The 21,261-nt window shown below is 43.5% G+C and overlaps 1 protein-coding gene across 2 annotated transcripts in view; it reads right to left on the bottom strand.

The window, feature by feature from the left end:
- LOC143035275 (uncharacterized) overlaps positions 1-21,261 on the bottom strand; it is a 45,213-nt gene that overhangs the window by 9,958 nt on the left and 13,994 nt on the right. The window contains exons 4-11 of one of the 2 annotated variants that reach the window (XM_076202130.1): positions 20,469-20,955; positions 18,257-18,406; positions 16,868-16,984; positions 15,014-15,444; positions 13,338-13,579; positions 11,784-11,969; positions 6,442-6,603; positions 4,475-4,723 (exon numbers count right to left, since the gene is read on the bottom strand). In XM_076202130.1, coding sequence (XP_076058245.1) covers positions 4,475-4,723; positions 6,442-6,603; positions 11,784-11,969; positions 13,338-13,579; positions 15,014-15,444; positions 16,868-16,984; positions 18,257-18,406; positions 20,469-20,955 — 2,024 coding nt within the window. The remainder of the gene's footprint in view (positions 1-4,474; positions 4,724-6,441; positions 6,604-11,783; positions 11,970-13,337; positions 13,580-15,013; positions 15,445-16,867; positions 16,985-18,256; positions 18,407-20,468; positions 20,956-21,261) is intronic. The other variant, XM_076202131.1, reaches the window with a different exon arrangement.

Here is a 21,261-nt window from a genome sequence, read left to right as displayed (position 1 = left end):
ACACTATCCAACAGTAACACTACACGCTCTCACGCAGCAATAATCACAACAACAGATAATCTACCCTCAAACAGACAACAAGCAAACGCACTCATACGTCATTTTGCACAGACAAGCCATCTCACTTCTCACCCTGACGACCGACGCACCATTCGACGTAAGAAAGACTTTCCCACAGACTCGGACTATATACCCTTCATAGACAGTCAGACAAAACTCATAATACATAGTCTCAAGCACTCATCTGCCTGTGGCCCTGATAACATAAGCAACATCCACCTAAAACACATTGGACCACAAGGTATACACGCATTCACAAACATTGCAAACTACAGCTATTCGCACAACACTATACCCGACATCTGAAAGCATGGTAAAATAATCACCATTCCAAAACCGAACAGAGACCCAACAATCCCAACAACGCACCGTCCAATCACACTTCTCTGCACCCCCTCTAAAGTCATTGAACGCCTAATACTTAAACTTGTCACACCACATATTCCCCTTGCTGACTCACAACACGGTTTTAGGCCACTACACTCCACAAACACTCTTCTGACAAACCTCACACAAAGAATTTTAGATGGCATCAATTCAGATAGGCCCCACCAAAGAACACTTCTTATAACATTAGACATTAGTAAAGCTTTTGATGCTATCCCCCGCCACAACCTAACAAATAAAATATATAACACAGACATGCACAATAACACCAAAAGATGGCTGGCCAATTATCTGGCAGGTAGGAATGCTTACGTGTCATATAATGGCCAATCATCGCACATCAGAAACATTAAGAACGGAGTACCACAGGGCTCGGTTCTATCCCCCACACTATTTAATCTATACATGCATGACTTACCCACGCCAGACACCTCAGAAATACAAATCTCTTCCTACGCAGACGACATAAGAATCACATGCACACATCGTAACACAGACAAAGCTGCAGAAATAATCCAGCCATACCTTGACACACTCAACACATGGTTCATCACAAACAGACTCAAAATAGCTCCAACCAAATCTACAGCAACACTTCTCACAAACTGGACAAAAGAACACAAATACATACCTCATCTCTACATCAACAACACTTTAATACCACACACAAACACACCGAAAATTCTTGGTGTAACATACAATACATCCATGTCTTTCAAACAACACATCACAAACATAAAAAACAAATGCACACCTAGACTTAATGCACTTAAGTCAATCACTGGAACAACATTTGGACAAAACAAAGAAACTAATATAACAATATACAAACAATGCATACGCTCAGTGTTGAATTATGCGAGTCCTGCATGGGCTCCTAATCTCAGTGAGACACACCACAACACCCTTCAAATCATACAAAACAAAGCCCTAAAAACAATTACAGGCTGCACAAATACAACACCTACAGACCATTTACACCATGAAACAAAAGTCCTCAAAGTCAAGGACCACCTCGACATGAGAGGCACACAAACACTTGCCGCAGCCACCACAAACACATTACACCCGCTACACTACATAGCAGAACACCCACATACACCAAGAAACATTAAAGCAACACCCAAAGACCTTTATCATGCACAGATACTCTCTTCTCTTCCTCCACAACCACCAAATACCAGCCTCCAGAAACATATTCATAATCATATCACTCACCGCTCCATTAACACACTGAAAGACAACACACTGCTGCATGCCAGACCCCCTGATATCCACCCTTCTGAATCCTCTCTCCCACGAAAGGACAGAGTCCACTTGGCCAGACTGCAGTGCGGTCACCACCCAGCACTTCTAAGCTACCAGAAGAGGCTGGATGACTGCATTGTGAACAGCTGCCCAGGAAGTAACACTTCACCCCATACCATACAACACATAATGGAAGACTGCATTATACACAATAATGCACGCAAACAACACAACATACGCTCTATAAAGGATTTGTGGGAAAACCCAGTTTCGGCTATGGCATTCCTTGGGGAGACGGGACTGCTCGGACAGACAGTCTAGGGAACGACAACAACAACGATAACTTCTTCCCGTCCTCTTTGTTCCACACACCATCTTTGCACACTTTGTGACTCCATCCTTGAACCATCCTTTTTCCTCCTCCACTCCTAATTCTATTCTATCCTTCACTCTCTCCCACTCCTCTCTCAGCTTCTTGTATTCTTCTTTTCTTTCTCATTTAAGCAGTTCACTCTAAGCACCTCCCCACCTTTTGTCCTTTTCTTCTTTCTCCATCTATCCTCCGCTCTCAACTTACCTTCCACCAAAAAAATGATCTGATATTCCCCCACTCTCTCCCCTTAGAACTTGTACATACATATACCAAGGCTTTTTCCCCCTTACAAGGGAGGTAGCCAAAAAGGAAAAGGCATAAAATCATTCCCACCCATTCCATCCCTGAATATATTCCACACCCCTCCACCCTCCCTCTTATCTTAACACCTCCTGGATGACGGGTCATCCCTGCACCTTGTCCACTGCCCTGGGTCAGAAGCAGTGTCGCAAGACACAGTACATCCACAGCAAGGCTGCTTCATTAAATCAGCGAACCCCCCTTGCATAAAAGGAGAAGACGGGGAGAAATCCCTTCAGGCTGTGTCAAATTTTGCTCACACATACTACCTCACCCCCCATCCCCCCACCCATTCCACCTCATGCAATCACAACATCATCCATATACAACCATTCTCCATTCACCCCTGTCTTCTGTCCTCTCCCTTCCTTCCTCAACAGACATTCCCCTCTTCCCCAAAGCCCCCTTCACCCCATCCATCCACCTCATCCTAGGACGTCCCCTCATGTTCACTCCCTCCACATCTGCCTTCCATACCTCTTTTACTAGTCTTTCTTCACTCATTCTTTCCATGTGTCCAAACCATCCTAATACTCTTTCATCAACCCTATCTCCCAACTCCCTTTCCATCCCTGTTCTCCTCCTCACCTCCTCATTTCTCACTCTATCTAGCCTAGTAACCCCCATCATACTTCTCATACACCTCATCTCAAACACATTCAAACTCCTTCTCTCTTCCTCTCTTATGTTCCATGTTTCTGCCCCATACAGTGCTGTTGTACATCCTTAATTCTTCCTACTATACTCCTGGCTACCACTATATAGTCCATTAAATCTTTATCTACCACCTTTCCATCAACCACCCTCTCCCATGTGTACTTATGATTGACTTTCTTCCTAAACACTGCATTTGCTATCATCAACTCTCTACACACATCTCCACCATCAACTCTCCACTACAATTTTTTCTTGGAACTCCACAAAATTTGGTACATAGATATAAAGATGATCTCCCATAACCATTGCTCCAATTATATATATTATGATTAGGTAAATGTAGTACACATAAAGACACACACAAAATTCACAAAATGGGTAAATAAAATACACAAATGTATATGTTGTCTAAAGGAAGGAAGAGTACCCCAATATTGTACAAGGGCAAATGTGGTCTCAACTTAACAGGGAGAAACCTCAGAATTATGGCTCATTATTCTCAGGGCGGTGGGCAACATGCAGGGATGACCCATCATCCAGGAGGAGCTAAGAAATGAGGGAGGGAGTGGTAGTGAATGGGAGTGGAGTATATGGGGATGAAATGGGTAGGAGTGACTTTGGCTACCTCCCTTGTAAGGGGGGAAAAAGCTGCTGGTAAATGTATGTGTTCTCAATCAATGTGACAGCTAAAATGTGTTAAAGATTTGTGAAAGGCAGGTAGACAAAATATGTGGATGAGACAGGCAGAGTATTGATATGTGCCCTGGAGCATTTCTGACATGTGGTGGGGCCAGGGATTGTTTGTATGTTGCTGACTTTTAGCAAAATATTAAGATCAGTCACTGCTATGCTGCTCTCCCAGTTTGAAATTTTTGTTGTTGTTGTCATTGTGCCTTAGATCATCAGGACAGGACAAGCAGTCCCTCTCCCTGAGGAATGCTACAGCTCGAACTGTATTTTCCCACAAATCCCTTATAGTGTATACTGTGTTGTTAGCGTGCATAACTCTGTACAATACAGTCTTCCATAATGTGTTGTATAGTATGAGGTGAACTATTACATCCAGGAGAGTTGTATGTGATCCTGTCATCCAGCCTCTTTTGGTAACTTAGAAGGTTTGGATGGTGGCTGCATCACAGTATGGCTAGGTGGACTCTGTCTTCTTGGGGGGCAGTAGAGAGGATTCAGGGGGTCTGGCATGTAGCAATGTGTTGTCTTTCAGTTTGTTGAAGAATCAGTGCATCATATGATTATGAACATGCTTCTGGTGGCTGGGGGCATCCACATTCAACTCTTTTCAATGTCAATGGATTAAACCAATCTTGATTAACTATTCAGTATCTTGGTTCAACATGTTTATTCTGCCTGCCACCAGGCAGAGTTTAGCTGCCAAAAGAACCCCATCATTATCAAAGGGTCAACAGCAAGAGCTCTCGTATACTACTCTACCTGTAATTTTCTTCTCCTCTGATCTGTTCCATCTGAAGTAGCCTGCCAAGTTGCCTGTGTAATACTTGACCATGCCAAGAAAGTTCCTCCATTTTTCTATGGACCAGTACAGGGTGATGTGGAGGAGGTGTAGAAGAAGTCTTGAGCTCATGATGGACACATCAAAAACCAGGTGACACAGCCACAGGACAAAGACAACCACAAGATCCAGCCACCTTTGTGTTACACTCCAACAGGCACATGCAAGGTCTGAAAATAAATTAATTCTGTAGAATTTCACAGGCAGGATTTTTACATACATTGAGCAGTATCACAGACATACATACATATATACATGTACCAAAGGCTCTTTCTCCCTTACAAGGGAGGTAGCCAAAAAACAAAGACATAAAACCCACTCCCCCTCCATTCCATCCCCACATACTCCACTCCCATCCACCCCCCTCCTTCCCTCTTATCTTGGCTCCTCCTGGATGACGGGTCATCCTTGCATCTCACCCACTGCCCTGGGTCAGAAAGAAATACACAAGCAGTGAATAATGTCTGACCTATTCAGATAATCATCTGGGTTCCATAACAAATATCTTAATCCCTTCTTTACCAAATGCATCACTGTGTTCCTATGCATATTGTAGAAATGGGTTGGAGTGAGGGGACTAGGAATTGCACTCTGTATTTCTCTCCTGTAAAAAGTTAAGGGAAAAGAGGGTCTGTGGGGGAGGACTCCAACCAGATCCCTGGCAACTGGATCAGTGAATGTGTGGAGATGTGTGATGGATGAGAGCAAAAGGCAGGAGACTGGTAGTATGTTTGTGAAAAGAAAGATGGATGTGCTAGTACCGAGTAAAATGAAACTGAAGTGCGAAATTGTGCGAGAGGTAAATGCAAGGGTAGTGGGTCAGGGATTAGAGATGGTTAAAGAAAATGGAGAAAAGTGGGAGGTGAGCCAGCTGTTGTTTGCAGACGACACTGCGCTTGTGGCAGGATCTGAGGAGGGACTGAGGAAGTTGGTGACAGAGTTTGGGAGAGTATGTGATAGAAGAAAGCTAAAGATAAATGTGGGTAAAAGTAAGGTGATGAGATGTACAAGGGGTGAAAGTGGCAGTAAACTGGAAGTGAGCATTAAGGGAGAGCAACTGGAGGAAGTGGATAGTTTTAGATACTTGGGTGCAAATGTGGCAGGAAAAGGTGGAGTGAAGGTGGAGGTAGAATGTAGATTGAGAGAAGCGAGTAAATGCCTTGGTGGGTTGAAAAGTGTAATGAAGAATAGACATTTGGGAATGGATGCGAAGAGGAGACTGTATGAAGGAGTGATTGTGCCAACAGCACTGTATGGGGCAGAAACATGGAACATAAGAGAGGAAGAGAGAAGGAGTTTGAATGTGTTTGAGATGAGGTGTCTGAGAAGTATGATGGGGGTTACTAGGCTAGATAGAGTGAGAAATGAGGAGGTGAGGAGGAGAACAGGGGTGGGAAGGGAGTTGGGAGATAGGGTTGATGAAAGAGTATTAGGATGGTTTGGACACATGGAAAGAATGAGTGAAGAAAGACTAGTAAAAGAGGTATGGAAGGCAGATGTGGAGGGAGTGAACATGAGGGGACGTCCTAGGATGAGGTGGATGGATGGGGTGAAGGGGGCTTTGGGGAAGAGGGGAATGTCTGTTGAGGAAGGACGGGAGAGGACAGAAGACAGGTGAATGGAGAATGGTTGTACAGTAAACTTCCACTTATCCGAACTCCAAGGGGGATTAGAAATGTCCGATTAATCGAAATGTTCGGTTAATCCGACTTTGTATGTTTCATTCCCGTAGAGTTTTATGCGGTAATGTCAGCTGCCATATTCGTACTTGTAAACTTAACATACACATGGAAATGCTTATAATAGTTCATAAACATATTCTATAGAGTATAAAGAGAAAATGTTTAAGGAGAGCTTGTGATACTGTATCGTCACCGAGAGGACTCACGAAAGTATGTACCGCCAAACAGCCGATCAGGTGTAAACATGGAGTGTGCTGCCACCGTGTGAGCACTTGGTGAAGCTTGCGGGTGGTGCGGGGGTGGCGGAAGAGGCGGCGGGGTGTTTGAATGTTCGGTTGAGATCCAAATACGTTCGGTTGAAGCGATGGCTACCGTATTGAGAAAATGTTCGGTTAATGCGATTATTCGGTTAAAACGCGTTCGGATAAGCGCGAGTTTACTGTATATGGATGATGTTGTGATGCATGAGGTGGAATGGGTGGGGGGATGGGGGGTGAGGTAGTATGTGTGAGCAAAATTTGACGCAGCCCAAAGGGATTTCTCCCCGTCTTCTCCTTTTAAGCATGGGGGGACGGAGAGGGGGGGGTCGCCGATTTAATGAAGCGGCATTGCTGTGGATGTGCTGTGTCTTGCGACACTGCTTCTGACCCAGGGCAGTGGACAAGGTGCAGGGATGACCCGTCATCCAGGAGGTGCTAAGATAAGAGGGAGGGTGGAGGGGTGTGGAGTGTATTCAGGGATGGATTGGGTGGGAATGATTTTATGCCTTTTCCTTTTTGGCTACCTCACTTGTAAGGGGGAAAAAGCTTTGGTATATGTATGTGACATAACGCATCCTTGACGAAGTCCCACCTTTACTTCAAACCACTCACTCTCTCCATTTCTAATCCTAACACATGCTCTACTACTCTCATAAAAACTCTTGACAGCTCCCAAAAGCTTTCCTCCTATCCCATAAATCTGCATAACCTCCCACAGTGCCTTTCTGTCTACCCTATCATAAGCCTTTTCCAGATCCATGAAAGCCCAAAAAACATCCTTCCCCTTTCCTATAGCTTTCTCACATATCTGTCTTACCACAAAGATCTGATCTACACAACCTCTACCCGTCCTAAATCCACACTGTTCCTCACCAATTACTCCCTCTGTTCCTCTCCTAATCCTCTCAATTAAGATCCTCCCATAAGCCTTCCCTACTACACTCAACAGGCTAATCCCTCTGAAATTACTACATTCACACTTGTCCCCTTTTCCCTTGTCCCCTGTTCAACTTGTACATGGATGGGGTGGTGCGAGAGGTGAATGCTAGGGTAGTGAGTCAGGGATTGGAGATGGTTAAAGAAAATGGAGAAAAGTGGGAGGTGAGCCAGCTGTTGTTTGCGGACGACACTGCGCTTGTGGCAGGGTCAGAGGAGGGATTGAGGAAGCTGGTGGCAGAGTTTGGGAGAGTATGTGATAGAAGAAAGCTAAAGATAAATGTGGGTAAAAGTAAGGTGATGAGATGTACAAGGGGTGAAAGTGGCAGTAGACTGGAAGTGAACATTAAGGAAGAGCGACTGGAGGAAGTGGATAGTTTTAGATACTTGGGTGCAAGTGTAGCAGGAAAAGGTGGAGTGAAGGTGGAGGTAGAATGTAGATTGAGAGAAGCGAGTAAATGCCTTGGTGGTTTAAAGAGTGTAATGAGGAAAAGACATTTGGGAATGGATGCGAAGAGGAGACTGTATGAAGGAGTGATTGTGCCAACAGCACTGTATGGGGCAGAAACGTGGAACATCGAGAAGAAGAGAGAAGGAGTTTGAATGTGTTTGAGATGAGGTGTCTGAGAAGTATGGTGGGGGTTACTAGGCTAGATAGAGTGAGAAATGAGGAGGTGAGGAGGAGAACAGGGGTGAAAAAGGATTTGGGAGATAGGGTTGATGAAAGAATATTAGGATGGTTTGGACACATGGAAAGAATGAGTGAAGAAAGACTAGTAAAAGAGGTATGGAAGGCAGATGTGGAGGGAGTGAACATGAGGGGACGTCCTAGGATGAGGTGGATGGATGGGGTGAAGGGGGCTTTGGGGAAGAGGGGAATGTCTGTTGAGGAAGGAAGGGAGAGGACAGAAGACAGAGGTGAGTGGAGAATGGTTGTATATGGATGATGTTGTGACTGCATGAGGAGGAATGGGCGGGGAAGTGGGGGGTGGGGTAGTATGTGTGAGTAAATTTTGACGCAGCCCGAAGGGATTTCTCCCCGTCCTCGCCTTATATGCAAAGGGGGACGGAGAGGGGGGGTCGCCGATTAAATGAAGCGGCCTTGCTGTGGATGTACTGTGTCTTGCGACACTGCTTCTGACCCAGGGCGGTGGGCAGGGTGCAGGGATGACCCGTCATCCAGGAGGTGCTCAGATGAGAGGAAGGGTGGGAGGGGTGTGGAGTGTATTTAGGGATGAAATGGGTGGGAGTGTTTTTATGCCTTTCCCTTTTTGGCTACCTCCCTTGGAAGGGGGAAAAAGCCTTGGTATATGTATGTATGTATATGTATGTATGTACATATAAAAGGTAGGGTGCTTGTTTGTGAAGTAAAGATAGATGTGTTAGGATTGAGTAAAATGAAACTCAAGGGTGAATTTGTTTTCACACATGTGGTAGGTAGGGTGCTGAGGAGGGAATTAGCAGTAGTGGTGAGATGGGTGTGTGGCTGAAAAATGTGTGTGAAAAATAGATTGAGTTCAATTATGGGCATAAGGTACAGGAGGCAAAAAGAACAAGCAGATATAAAATGGGGAGAAGTATGACTGAAAATTTTGAAAGTAATAAAAAGATGTTTTGGAAGGAAGTTAAGAGAGGAGGGGGAGGCGAAACAAGTAGAGAAGAAAAGGTAAAATGTGCAAATGATATATGTATATACATACATATATACCAAGGGCTTTTTTCCCTTACAAGGGAGGTAGCCAAAGTCAAATGCATAAATCCGCTCCCACCCATTTCATCTCCACATACTCCATTCCCATTCACCACCCCTCCCTCCCTCTTTTCTTGGCTCCTCCTGGATGATGGGTCATCCCTGCATCTTGCCCATTGCCCTGGGTCAGAAGTAATGCAACAAGATACATCACATCCACAGCAAGGCCGATTCATTTAATCAGTGACCCCCCTCTGTCCCCTCATGCAGAGAGAAGATGGGAAAAAATCCCTTTGGGTTTCATCAAAACATCATTCACACGTACTCCATCACCCCCTCTCATCCCCTATCCACTCCCTTCCATGCATTACAGCATCATCCATACACAACCATTCTCCATTCACCCCTATCTTCTGTCTTCACCCTTCCTTCCTCAACAGACATTCCCCTATTTCCCAATGCCCCTTTTACCCCATCCATCCACCTCATCCTTGGTCGCCCCCTCATGTTCATTCCCTTCACCTCTGCCTTCCAGATCTCTTTTACTAATCTTTCTTCATTCAATCTTTTTATGTGTCCAAACCATCCCAATACTCTTTCATCAACCCTATCTCCCAACTTCCTTTACACCCTCACTCTATCCCCCTTGTAACCCCTATCATACTTTTCAAGCATTTCATCTCAAAAACATTTAAACTCTTCCTCTCTTATGTTCCATGTTTCTCCCCCATACAGTGCTGTTTGCACAATGTTCCATGTTTCTGCCCCATACAGTGCTGTTGGCACAATCACTCCTTCATACAATCTCCTCTTAGCATCCATTCCCAAATGTCTATTCCCATTACACCAATTAAATGAAGTGGCCTTGCTGTGTATGTGCTGTGTTTTGCTGCATTGCTTTTGACCCAGGGCAATGTGTGAAATGCAGGGATGACCCATCATCCAGAAGGGGGCCAAGAAAAAAGGAAGGGAAGGAGGTGTGGTGAATGGGAGTGGAGTGGGTTGAGATGAAATGGGTTGGAATGGAGTTATGCCTTTTGACTTTGGCTACCTCCTTTGTATGGGGGAAAAAGCCCTCGGTATATGTATGTAGTAGAGCCTGTGTTAGAATTGGAAATGGAGAGAGCAAGTGGTTTGAGATAGAGGTGGGACTGCATCAGGGATGTGGCATGTCACCATGGTTGTTCAGTGTGTACATGGATGGGGGTGGTGTGGGAGGTAAAGGTGAGGGTAATGGGCAGGGGACTGGAGATGGTTAAAGAAAATGGAGAAAAGTGGGAGGTGAGCCCATTGTTGTTTGCTGACAGCACTGCACTTGTGGCAGGGTAAGAGCTGGGATTAAGGGAGTCAGTGATGGAGTTTGGAAAGGTATGTGATAGGAGAAAGGTGAAAGTAAATGTGGGTAAAAGCAAAGTGATGAAATGTACAAGGGGAGAGGATGGCAGTCTCAAAGGAGAAAGGCTGGAGGAAGCGGATAGCGTTAGGCATTTGGGGTTGCATGTGGCAGTAATGAGAGTACTGGAGGCTGAGGTAAATTGTATATTGTGAGAAGCAAGTAAATGTCTAGGGGGATTAACAAGTGTCATGCGAAATAGGCATCCGAGAATGGATGCAAAAAGACTGTATGAAGGGGTGATTGTTCTGATGGCTTTGTATGGGGCAGACTTGAAATTTAAAAGGTCTAAGAAGTATGGTAGGGGTTACTATGTTCAATAGTGAGGAACAAGGTGAGGTGAGGTGGAGATCAGAGTGGAAAAAGAGATAACAGATAGGGCTGATGAAAGAGTATTGGGATGGTTTGGACATATGGAAAGAATAAGTGAAGAGAGATTAGTAAAAGAGGTGTGGAGGGCAAAGGTAGAGGGAGTGAATTTGATGGGACGGCCAAGGATGAGATGGATGGATGGGGTCAAAGGGGTATTAAACAAGAGGGGAATGTCTGTTGAGCAAGGAAAAGAGAAGGCAGAAATTGGCTGTATATAGATGATACTGTTATGCAAGGAAGAGGCAGGGGATGAAAGGGGGTAGGGGGTGTGCTTATATGTGAATGATTCTTTGATGCAGCCAGAAGGGATTTCTCTGTCTTCCCTTTCCTGCATCAGGGGACAAGGGGGGTCACCAATTAAGTGAAGTGGCCTTGCTGTGGATGTGCTGTGTCTTGCTGCATTGCGTCTGACCCAGGGCCGTGGGTGGGATACAGGGATGACCCATCATCCATGAGGAGCTATGATGAGAGGGTGGAAAGGGTGGTGGAGGGGAGTGGAGGGGAGTGGAATGGGTGGAATAGTTATGTGCCTTTGACTTGGCTACTTCCCATATAAATGGGAAAAAAGCTCTTGGTATATGGACAGAATCGTGAGTGGATATGGCCCTGGACGTGAGAAAGATGAGGAGAAAAAAGTTTTGGAATTACTTAAATGAATATGAGGTGACCTTTGGTAGAAGTATGTAGTGTTGAAAGATTTAAGTGCTGGAGTAGGATGGAGTAATCGGCGTTTGCTGACACTTGGCCGCCAGACCAGGCCATGACCTCCACCAAGAGATCTATGGCTTCATCCAGCTGGTAGCTGTTGCTGACTTACAAGATCTTCCATTGTTCCTATACAGGGGATCTGATATATTCAATTCAAAATTTGCAAATTCTCTCCACCTTGTCTCCTACCTGCATGTGTGAATGGTGAATTCTTCTTTCTCCTGTTGTTGGTGCTCCTCTTACTGTTGTCTTTGCTGCTCCGCTGCTCTGATCGTTCTCCCCGACTTGATGCATTATTAGATACTCCTGTTGGTTTATTGCGCAACTGCTTGCTACAACCACTGTTCCCACCCATAGGGCATGTCATGGGGTCTTCTACAAAAGAATTGTCAAATTAATATGTGGTAAATGACCATAAACATACAAAGTAGATATACTAGGCAAGTACACTTCTGATCTAAGAGCAAAATGCATTCTATTGACCATCTTTTAACTAACTTTGTTTGGTACCCATGTGATTAGTTTACATACATACATACATACATACACCAAAGGCTCTTTTACCCCTTGCAAGGGAGGTAGCCAAAAAAACAAAGGCATAAAAACCACTCCCACCCATTCCATCCCTATCACACTCCACTCCCCTCCACCCTCTTCCCTCCCTCACATCTTGGCTCCTCCTGGATGACAGGTCATCCTTGCATTTTGTCCACTGCCCTGGGTCAGAAGCAGTGTCACAAGACACAGCACATCCACAGCAAGGCCTCTTCATTAAATTGGCAAACCCCCCCCCCCTATCCATCCCCTCGTGCAGAAAAGAGGATGGGAAGAAATCCCTTCATACTGCGTCAAATTTTTCTTACATATACTCCCTCATCCCCCATCCATTCCACCTCAGGCATCACAACATCATCAATATACAACCATTCTCCATTTACCCGTCTTCTGTCCTCTCCTGTCCTTCCTCAACAGACATTTCCCTCTTCCCTAAAGCCCCTTTTACCCCAACCATCCATCTCATCCTAGGTTGCCCCCTCATGTTCATTCCTTCCACACCTCTTTTGCTAGTCTTTCACTCATTCTTTCCATGTGTCCAAACCATCCCCATACTCTTTCATCCACCCTATCTCCCAACTTCCTTTCCACCCCCGTTCTCCTCCTCATTTCTCACTCTATCCAGCTTAGTAACCCCTATCATACTTCTCAGGCACCTCATCTCAAATACATTCAAACTCCTTCCCTCTTCCTCTCTTATGTTCCATGTTTCTGCCCCATACAGCGCTGTTGGTACAATCACTCCTTTATACAATCTCCTCTTAGCCTCCATTCCCAAATGTCTATTTCTCATTACACTTTTTAATCCCCCAAGGCATTTACTTGCTTCTCTCAATCTACATTCTACCTCCACCTCCACTCCTCCCTTTCCTGCCATATTTGCACCCAAGTATCTAAAACTATCCACTTCCTCCAGTCACACACACATAAAAACATACAAACATACATATACCAAGGCTTTTTCCCCCTTACAAGGGAGGTAGCCAAAAAGGAAAAGGCATAAAATGATTCTCACCCATTCCATCCCTGAATACACTCCACACCCCTCCACCCTCCCTCTTATCTTAGCATAATCATCACAACTTAAAAAGAAAAAATTTACATAATCTTCATGTTTACTCTGAGATCTCATGAAGAGCAGAATCCAGGATGATAAATAAACATGATTTACCAATCAACTCAACCTACCACAACTCCTACGTTCCTCCTTAGGTCGTGGTCTTCCATTCTCAGCCTTGTTGTTTACTATACCATCACTGTGGTCATTGCCATTGTTGCTATTGGTAACTGTGGGGCCACACGAGTTGTTAGGCAATGTGTACTGCATGGAATTGTTGGCTGAGGTAGTGGATGTAGGAGAGTATGATGATGGGTTACAGGTTGGAGATGAAGAGGGAACATTAAGAATGTTGTTGATGTAAGACGTTCGACTGTAAACAAAAAGAGGTACTAATGTAGTGATAAATATACGAAATATTTATTGTATATGCCATAAAATCACACTCTATCAATGTGGATCCATTATACAAGGGTGTGTATTAACAGGGATGATTTTGTGGGGAACAAAATTATACCAAAAGGGTTGTAGCTGTGCTTAGTGCTGGATGAATATACTGACAACTAAAACTCCTCTGTTAGAGCTATATTCATGATTTGATTCATACATACCAAAAGGTCTTTTCCCCTTACAATGGGCATGGCAAGCCAAGGTATATACCCACCCTTCACCCATCCTACACATTTCTTCCCTTTTATATTAGCTCCTTGTGGTTGAATGTGCCATCCCTATCCCCTACCCACTGCCTGGGTCAGAAGCAATGCAGCAAGACAAAGCACCTCCACAGCAAGGTCTCACAGCTGAAGCTGGTTTACCACCACTGCTTTAATACATAGTGATCCTCCTTATCAACTCAAGAATTTATCACCTATTTACGACCCCTTTCCATCTCTGCTCAGAAATCTCGTCCTATCTTTTCTCCGCTTTTTACCTATGGGCCCCATCACCCCATCTATCCATCCCATTCTCGGCCTCATCCACCTCGTCTTGCTACTCTTTCTTCATTTATTCTTTCCTAATACCAACCCATCTTGTTATTTTTGATCGATTCCATCTGCCAGCTCCCTTTCCACCTCTGCTCTCTGCCTCATTTCTCAATTTATATTTGTAACCCTCACCATAACATTTAAACATTTGGTCTCAAACTCACTTGGACGAAACAATAGTGTGTGTAAAAACAATACACTAATTTAAGGACAAATTAGACATGGCGAGATACAGAGACAGCACACCACAGGCATAGTTCCCTTTCCCATAAGATACAACTAGGTAAATACATCTAAGTTCCTCCTTTAATTCCATGTTTCTCCCTCCATATAGTGTCATAGGCACAATTAACCCTTTAGTTTTCTTTTGGCATCCATCTCCAGACTTATTTCTCACGAGTTTTCATTACCTCAATACATTTACTTAATTCCCTCACTCAGTTTACCTCCACCTTTATTCCACCATTCCCTGCTACATATGACCTTTCTCCTTTAAGACTCACCTCCTACTCCCTCCCACCTTCTCCTCTTGCAGAACTCATTACTTTACTTTTGCCCACATTTACTTTCAGCTGTCTCCCCTTACATACCTCCCTAAACTCTGCCTCTGGCTGCCTTAGACCCTCCCCTAAAGTTTATACATTTAACTTAACAAGAACACCAAATTCAACTGTGATAAAAAATAACCAAGTACTCAAAATAAAATCTTAAGCACAACCAAGATCAAAGTATAATGCAGTAAACATCCTTCATTCATTTTCTGGATGACCCTAATAATCAGAAATGGGTAACAGATGATAAAATATGGATGCAACACTTACCGGGGAGCCTGTCTGGGCTGTGCACTTGAAACTTTATTGTTTAACTGGTCAGCTAGAGCCTGATTGTGGTGGTGATGCTGTTGTTGCTGCTTCTTTACCTCTGATTTTTTTGCCTTGCGGGCAGAGTGAGCTGGGCTGCTGGAGTTGGAGTGCATGGGTTGTGACTGCATACTACTCTGCACAGCATTGATCACAAGGTTTTCCATATCCAGCCACTCATCTAATGGTTGGGAGGTTGAAGAAGATACTTCAAATTCATCTAATCCCACACGTGATGCAGGGGAGTGGTTTCCAGATTTGCAGGCAGCCTTTGTGCCTGATGTATTATTTCCAGCACCGACTCGGTGCTTGGGACGAGATGTTGCAGAACGGCTGATCCCTGCCATGGGAGGAACCTCTGCCTTCGACGGAATGCCAGCATTAATTTCTGTCTGCAATTATAAATGGTTGCATGTAACAACAAAAATCAACATTTATGCTGTGACATGAAACTCAATTTTCTCATTTGTATCTCTTGTATCTCTGTAGCTACAAAGCCCTCTGTGAGGGGCACTGTCCTAGCCTCCCGTTAGGGGGGAGTGTGTGACGTTAAACCATATCATCATCATCTCTTGTATCTACAACTGCCCCACAGCTACCATACCCACATACCAACAAATGGATACTGGATAGTGTTGGTGCATGCCTTGGCTGACCACAACACTTATAGAGGGGATGAGGGCTTTTGGTATATGTACCAGTGTACCAAAAAGTTCTTAGGCTAGACCTGTATACAAGAAAGTAGTGATTGCATGATGACACAGTCAGCACTATAGAGATCATTTCTGGGGCACCCTAACAGATCGTAGCCACACACATTCATGTTAAGAGTAAAATCTCTACTCATGAATGTATAATGAGATGCTTTTGTACTGGGGATGGTTTGCACACATGGAAAGAATGAATCAAGATTAGTAAAAGGGGTGGTGGAAGGCTGAGGTGGAGGGAGTGAACATGAGGGGGCGACCAAGGATGAGATGGATTGATGGGGTAAAAGGGGCGTTGGGAAAGAGGGGAATGTCTGTTGAGGAAGAAAGAGAGAAGATAGGAGCTAGTGGAGAATGGTTGTATACAGATGATGCTGTGATGCATGGAAGTGGGTGGGGGATGAGGGAGTATGTGTGAATGATATTTTGACACAGCCTAAAGGGATTTCTCCCCATCTCTTTTTCTGCATGAGGGGACGGAGAATGGGTGGGGTCACCAATTAAGTGAAGTGGCCTAACTGTGAATGTGCTGTGTCTTGCTACATTTCTTCTGACCCAGGGCAGTGGGCGAGATGTAGGGATGACCTGTCATCCAGGAGCAGCCAAGAAAAGAGGGAGGGGTGGTGAATGGGAGTGGAGTATGTGGGGATTAAAATGGGTGGGAGCAGATTTATGCCTCTGACTTTGGCTACCTCTCCTGTAAGAGAGAAAAAGCCATTGGTATATGTATGTAAAAAGATTTGCCCCTCCATGCCTCCACCCACTAAGGAGCCCAATGAGATGTATGCCTAAACTCTCACATTATGAAGTTTTACACTGTGTAATATAACAGTTCAGTAGATGGAGAGGTTAGAAGTTTAATTTAATGTGTTGGAAAATCCCTCTATCAGGAGGCTAGGACAGTCCCCCTTACAAAGGCATCTGTAGCATGGAATTTAATGAACCATGTCCTTGGTTCAGCTCACCAGTGGCAGTGTTCAAACCTCCATCACGCTGACCTCCGTTGCGAGTAACAATACCCTATCCCGATGTAAAGGACATCATTGCAGCAATGATGTTAAAATACTCAGCATACAACACAAATTTTTTTCATTAATCCAGTACTTACGGTGGGGGAAGGTGACACTGATGATACAGGAGGAACAGTAAAATTCTGTGTTGTGTTTTTGCTCAGGACATCAGAATATGAGGGTTTACTGCCTGGTGACGTCTGCTGCACTTCAGGCTGTAACAAATAGAATGTAATAACAGAGTTATAAAAGCAAAATAGGCCAGGGTACTTTTTGCTCATGGCTTCTTTGAGGAAACATAGCAGCAACAATTTTCTATGTTGTATATGGATGCTTGAAAAAGAAACCTAGCTGTACATGGATGCTCAAATAAGAACCCTAGTTACCTTTCAAGCATCCCAAGTAAGGTGTATGGCAGAATAATAATACTACAGATACATACATATATCAAAAGGCCTTTCTCCCTATATATGAGGGCTATGTATGTACATACACATACCAATACAGAAAAACACAGTAACATTACTTCTGACCTGCACAGCGGGTGGGGATGGATGGCTCCTCATCTAAGACAAGCTAACATTTGGAGGGCAATAAATGGGTTTTGGATGCATGAAGTGGTAGATACACATGTCTTGGCTGGCCAACCTTTGTATAAAGGGGAAAGGGCCTTTTGGTAAATATATGAATATAAAATCTACTCATAGAGGACTGATGAGATGCTTGTGTACTATTGCTGTTCCTCTTTATTTACTCTAAACATAAATGAATGACATATGGCCCTGGCTTGTAAGTAAGGACACCCCTAAAATACCAACTGCAAGATGACATGCAGTCAGCATCCCCCAATACACCTCTCAGTATAGGCAAATAATTTTTTTTTAACATACTTTGAGCAAACATAGGCACAGAATTAGGGTGGCAGAAAATGGAAACTGTGTCCAAAATCATAAGTACTATACTTACCTATGCATCCACAGCATGGTATCCAACAAGTAAGAAAACAAAGACAGCCTACAAACAACACAAAATAGAACATTAAGAATAATAACTGGCTGCACCAAAACAACTCCAGTTGTTGAGATGGTGTGTCTTGCTGCACTGCTTCTGACCCTCATAGTGGATGGGGGACAAGGATGGCCCTTCATCCACAATGAACTAGAATAAAAGGGAAAACAACTGGGTGTAGGAAAGGTGTGAGATGGAATCCCATGAAACCAATCAAGCAAAGAAACCACTCCAAAAGAAGGACTGGAAGAGTTTTGGACATAAATGTGTACAGAAGTGAGAATGGTGGAATGTCTGATTTCTATTTGGTGGATGGGAAATTGAGAGTTTATGTAAAATGGAGAAAGAAGAGAAGAGGGATGGAGGAAGAAGAAAGAAAAACTTACAAATGGAATGTAACTTGATGAAGAACATGTTAGTAACACACAGAGTATCCAAATCTAGACTACAAGCAACACAAGACGTTAGTATGACAGCACCTTAATAGGGTGAGCTCTGCAAGAGGTTGCTGTAGCAGCAGGCAGAGATGAAGCATTTGTCACATGAGCTCCACTCTCTGGATGCTGGCTGTGAACTCCTCCGTCACCAAAAGTGTCAGTTGATGACTTGCCTGGTGATGGGGGGTGTGCCTGCACAAGTAAAACAATAGTCAATTCTAGAAAAACTTGTTCTTAGTGCAAAGATGCATACAAAACACCTGTATCACTACATACAGTAAATTCTTCAAGTGTTTGAACTTCAGTATCTAAACTAACGATTACGCACAAAACACTGAGAAAAATAAAAGAAAGCAGAAGGCATGAAAATACTCATAACAAACAAATATATAACTTGTGGGTTCAGTACTAGTTATTTGAGAGAAGAAATTCAGTAAATGGAGGAGGGAAGTAAGGAGATAGGGAGGGGAAGGATTATGGGTAGTGTCAAGAACAGGGCTGTTGAAACGAGGGCAAGCAACCCACACCACTAAAACTGTTACTCACTGTGGAGACAAAGGTGCAGACAATTTCACTCTCCCCTTTACAAGTACTGTATGTACATCTGTGGCAAAGTCACACAACCCTTTGACCCAGCAATTTTCTAATGGGTGGCACTGCTCTTAACTTGTACGTCGCCTGGCAAATATTGTATATACTACCCCCTCAGCATCAGAGCCAAAACTGAATTTTTGTTGTTGTTTAATTCAACTCAAAATGATGTAAAACCAACAAATCTTGCTTATTTTGATTCACCTTAGCCTAGAAGTGGAGAAACTGGGTAGATTTTTTCAAGACATGTGTGCGAAAGTTTGGTAGAACATTTGTAGACTTTCACTCCTCGTGCGGGTTGAACAAGGTTGGATTTTTTCGGGGAAGCTTCGTTAGAATTTCAGAGAGTGAAGGAATTTGACATTTATGATGTTTCAAGTCAATGTACAGTCACCCATAATAGTCTGACACTTACAGAAAATGTGTTTATAAATAGTTTTTGTGGATTTTTTGGCAAATATTTATCACTTTGTTATGTGGTAAATTGATTCTTCATTTTTTTTTCTTTTTTATAATTTCATGGAGGATAGGTGATTGTGGTGTTTCTTATTGTTTTGGTAAATGTTTTAGTAAGCATCCATCAAACCATTATTGCCTGCCCACATTTTGTATTACAAATTTATTACGAAAATTGGCAGTGCGAAATTGCCAGGTCTATATATCTGAATACATAATAAATAGCACCTGCCTAACTGTTGAAGTACAACTTCACCTCCTCATACTTCATTTCATACACCAGAATCACCTAAATTACATCCTAAAGGCTGATTTTATACCCCACGTTACCCCCAAAAAATTGCAGCAAGGGTTGCCAGTTTTGTCAATAAAAAAATTAGGTGCCTTTTATAGCCAATGGGCTACTTGGTCCTTACCACCTATTTGACCCTCCATGTAATGCCTATTTTTGGCAATTTTTTAAATTGCGGCATATAATGTATGCCACTGATGCTTAATCCATAAAACAATTGAAGCATACAACGTATGCTGCTGACGCTGTACAGGTTAAGGAAGGAATTTCAAATCAAACAGAAGATGGGGACCAATTTCAAACTGAGGAAGAACTCTACACCAGGAGAGAATGTACTATGTATAGTGTGTGTATGATTCACCACGGTCTTGGAGCATTTATTGGTCTCATGATTGGCAACTATTACCCACCCAGATGAGAACTCTAAGCTTATAGATTGCCTGATCTAAGGGTAATTCTTCAAACTTACACACACATGCACACCCCAACTAAGACAAAAGGGAAACAAGTGGGTGGTAGATGGGAGTGGGATGGAGTGGGGGTGCATTGGGTGGCTACCTCACTTAAAAGGAGGAAGAAGCCTTTTGGCATATAGATAGAGAATGAATGGAAATACATGCAAGCAATCAATCATGCATTCACTTAATACCTTTAGCCTGACTTTAGTTTTGTTTCCACCCTTCATACATTACCTTCCCTTATTCTTTACCTCTCTTAGGTATACAGTCAAATTCATATTCTGATTCTTTGTATTTGATCAAAGTTCTGACATCCAAAATATTCTACTATTAATGAAAGCTGCTGCCATTTTCAAATACTTCCAAACATGAAATCAATATTGTCCAAACTAGCCTACCAAAAGAAATATCTATTATGACATAAGTCAATTTCAGTACAAACATTTAAAACACTCACAGAGAAGTGGTCTAGTGGACTGAAGAGAACACCCAGGGACTCTGTGAAATTGTGGAGCTTCGAGGTAATGTTATGAGACATTCCTTGTACCACATGCTCCCTATCACTCGGGTAGAAGCTGAAAGGGGAGGCTTGGGTGCCTGGAGAGGTTGGGGAAGTTGGGGAGGAGGGAGATGTTGGGGCAGCTGGGGAACTTGATGAGGCTGGGGAAGCTAGGGAGACTGGGCTTTGGGGAGCAGGAGGGGAAGGGGGAAAGGTACTTGGGGATGATGTACATGAAGTTGGTACTGTTGGTGTAAACTTATTGGAAGGTGAAGTTGGTGGAGGGGGTGCAGGTGGGGTGGAGGAGGAGGGTAAAACACGCTGGGGTGATACATCTGGGAAGAAGGCAGAGTCGAGACCCTGTGTGCCATCTACAGAGTCTAAGCTGGAGTCCAGGATGCCATCCAATCCTTCAGAGTAGGTTCCTGTTTGGTACTGCTTCAACCTGAAAGTGTTTGGAAGAATCATGAGGGTTCCTGGTAAGTTCCTACTCAAACTTGTGCTGAAAACACAGGACAACAAAATTTGTTAAAATCTCGGTTGAATGAGATTTCTTTACAATTTCTTACTACTTTTGTTCTGTTGGTTTCTAATATGGAAACAATTCTATTCTGTATGCTCTAGTTTCCATGCAATTTGAGGGATTACATTTAAGCCTTTTGTAGTTAAATTACGCGGATATGGTATCAATAGGGATATATAGTTTTGTTTGTTTTTCTTTCAGATCTGATCATGGCTACAAGGAGACAAC

The sequence above is a fragment of the Oratosquilla oratoria genome, chromosome 18 (assembly GCF_046742065.1).
Source record: "Oratosquilla oratoria isolate Oo_2021 chromosome 18, ASM4674206v1, whole genome shotgun sequence".
Classification (NCBI taxonomy): Eukaryota; Metazoa; Arthropoda; class Malacostraca; order Stomatopoda; family Squillidae; genus Oratosquilla; species Oratosquilla oratoria.
This window is presented reverse-complemented; position numbering and strand designations above follow the sequence as displayed.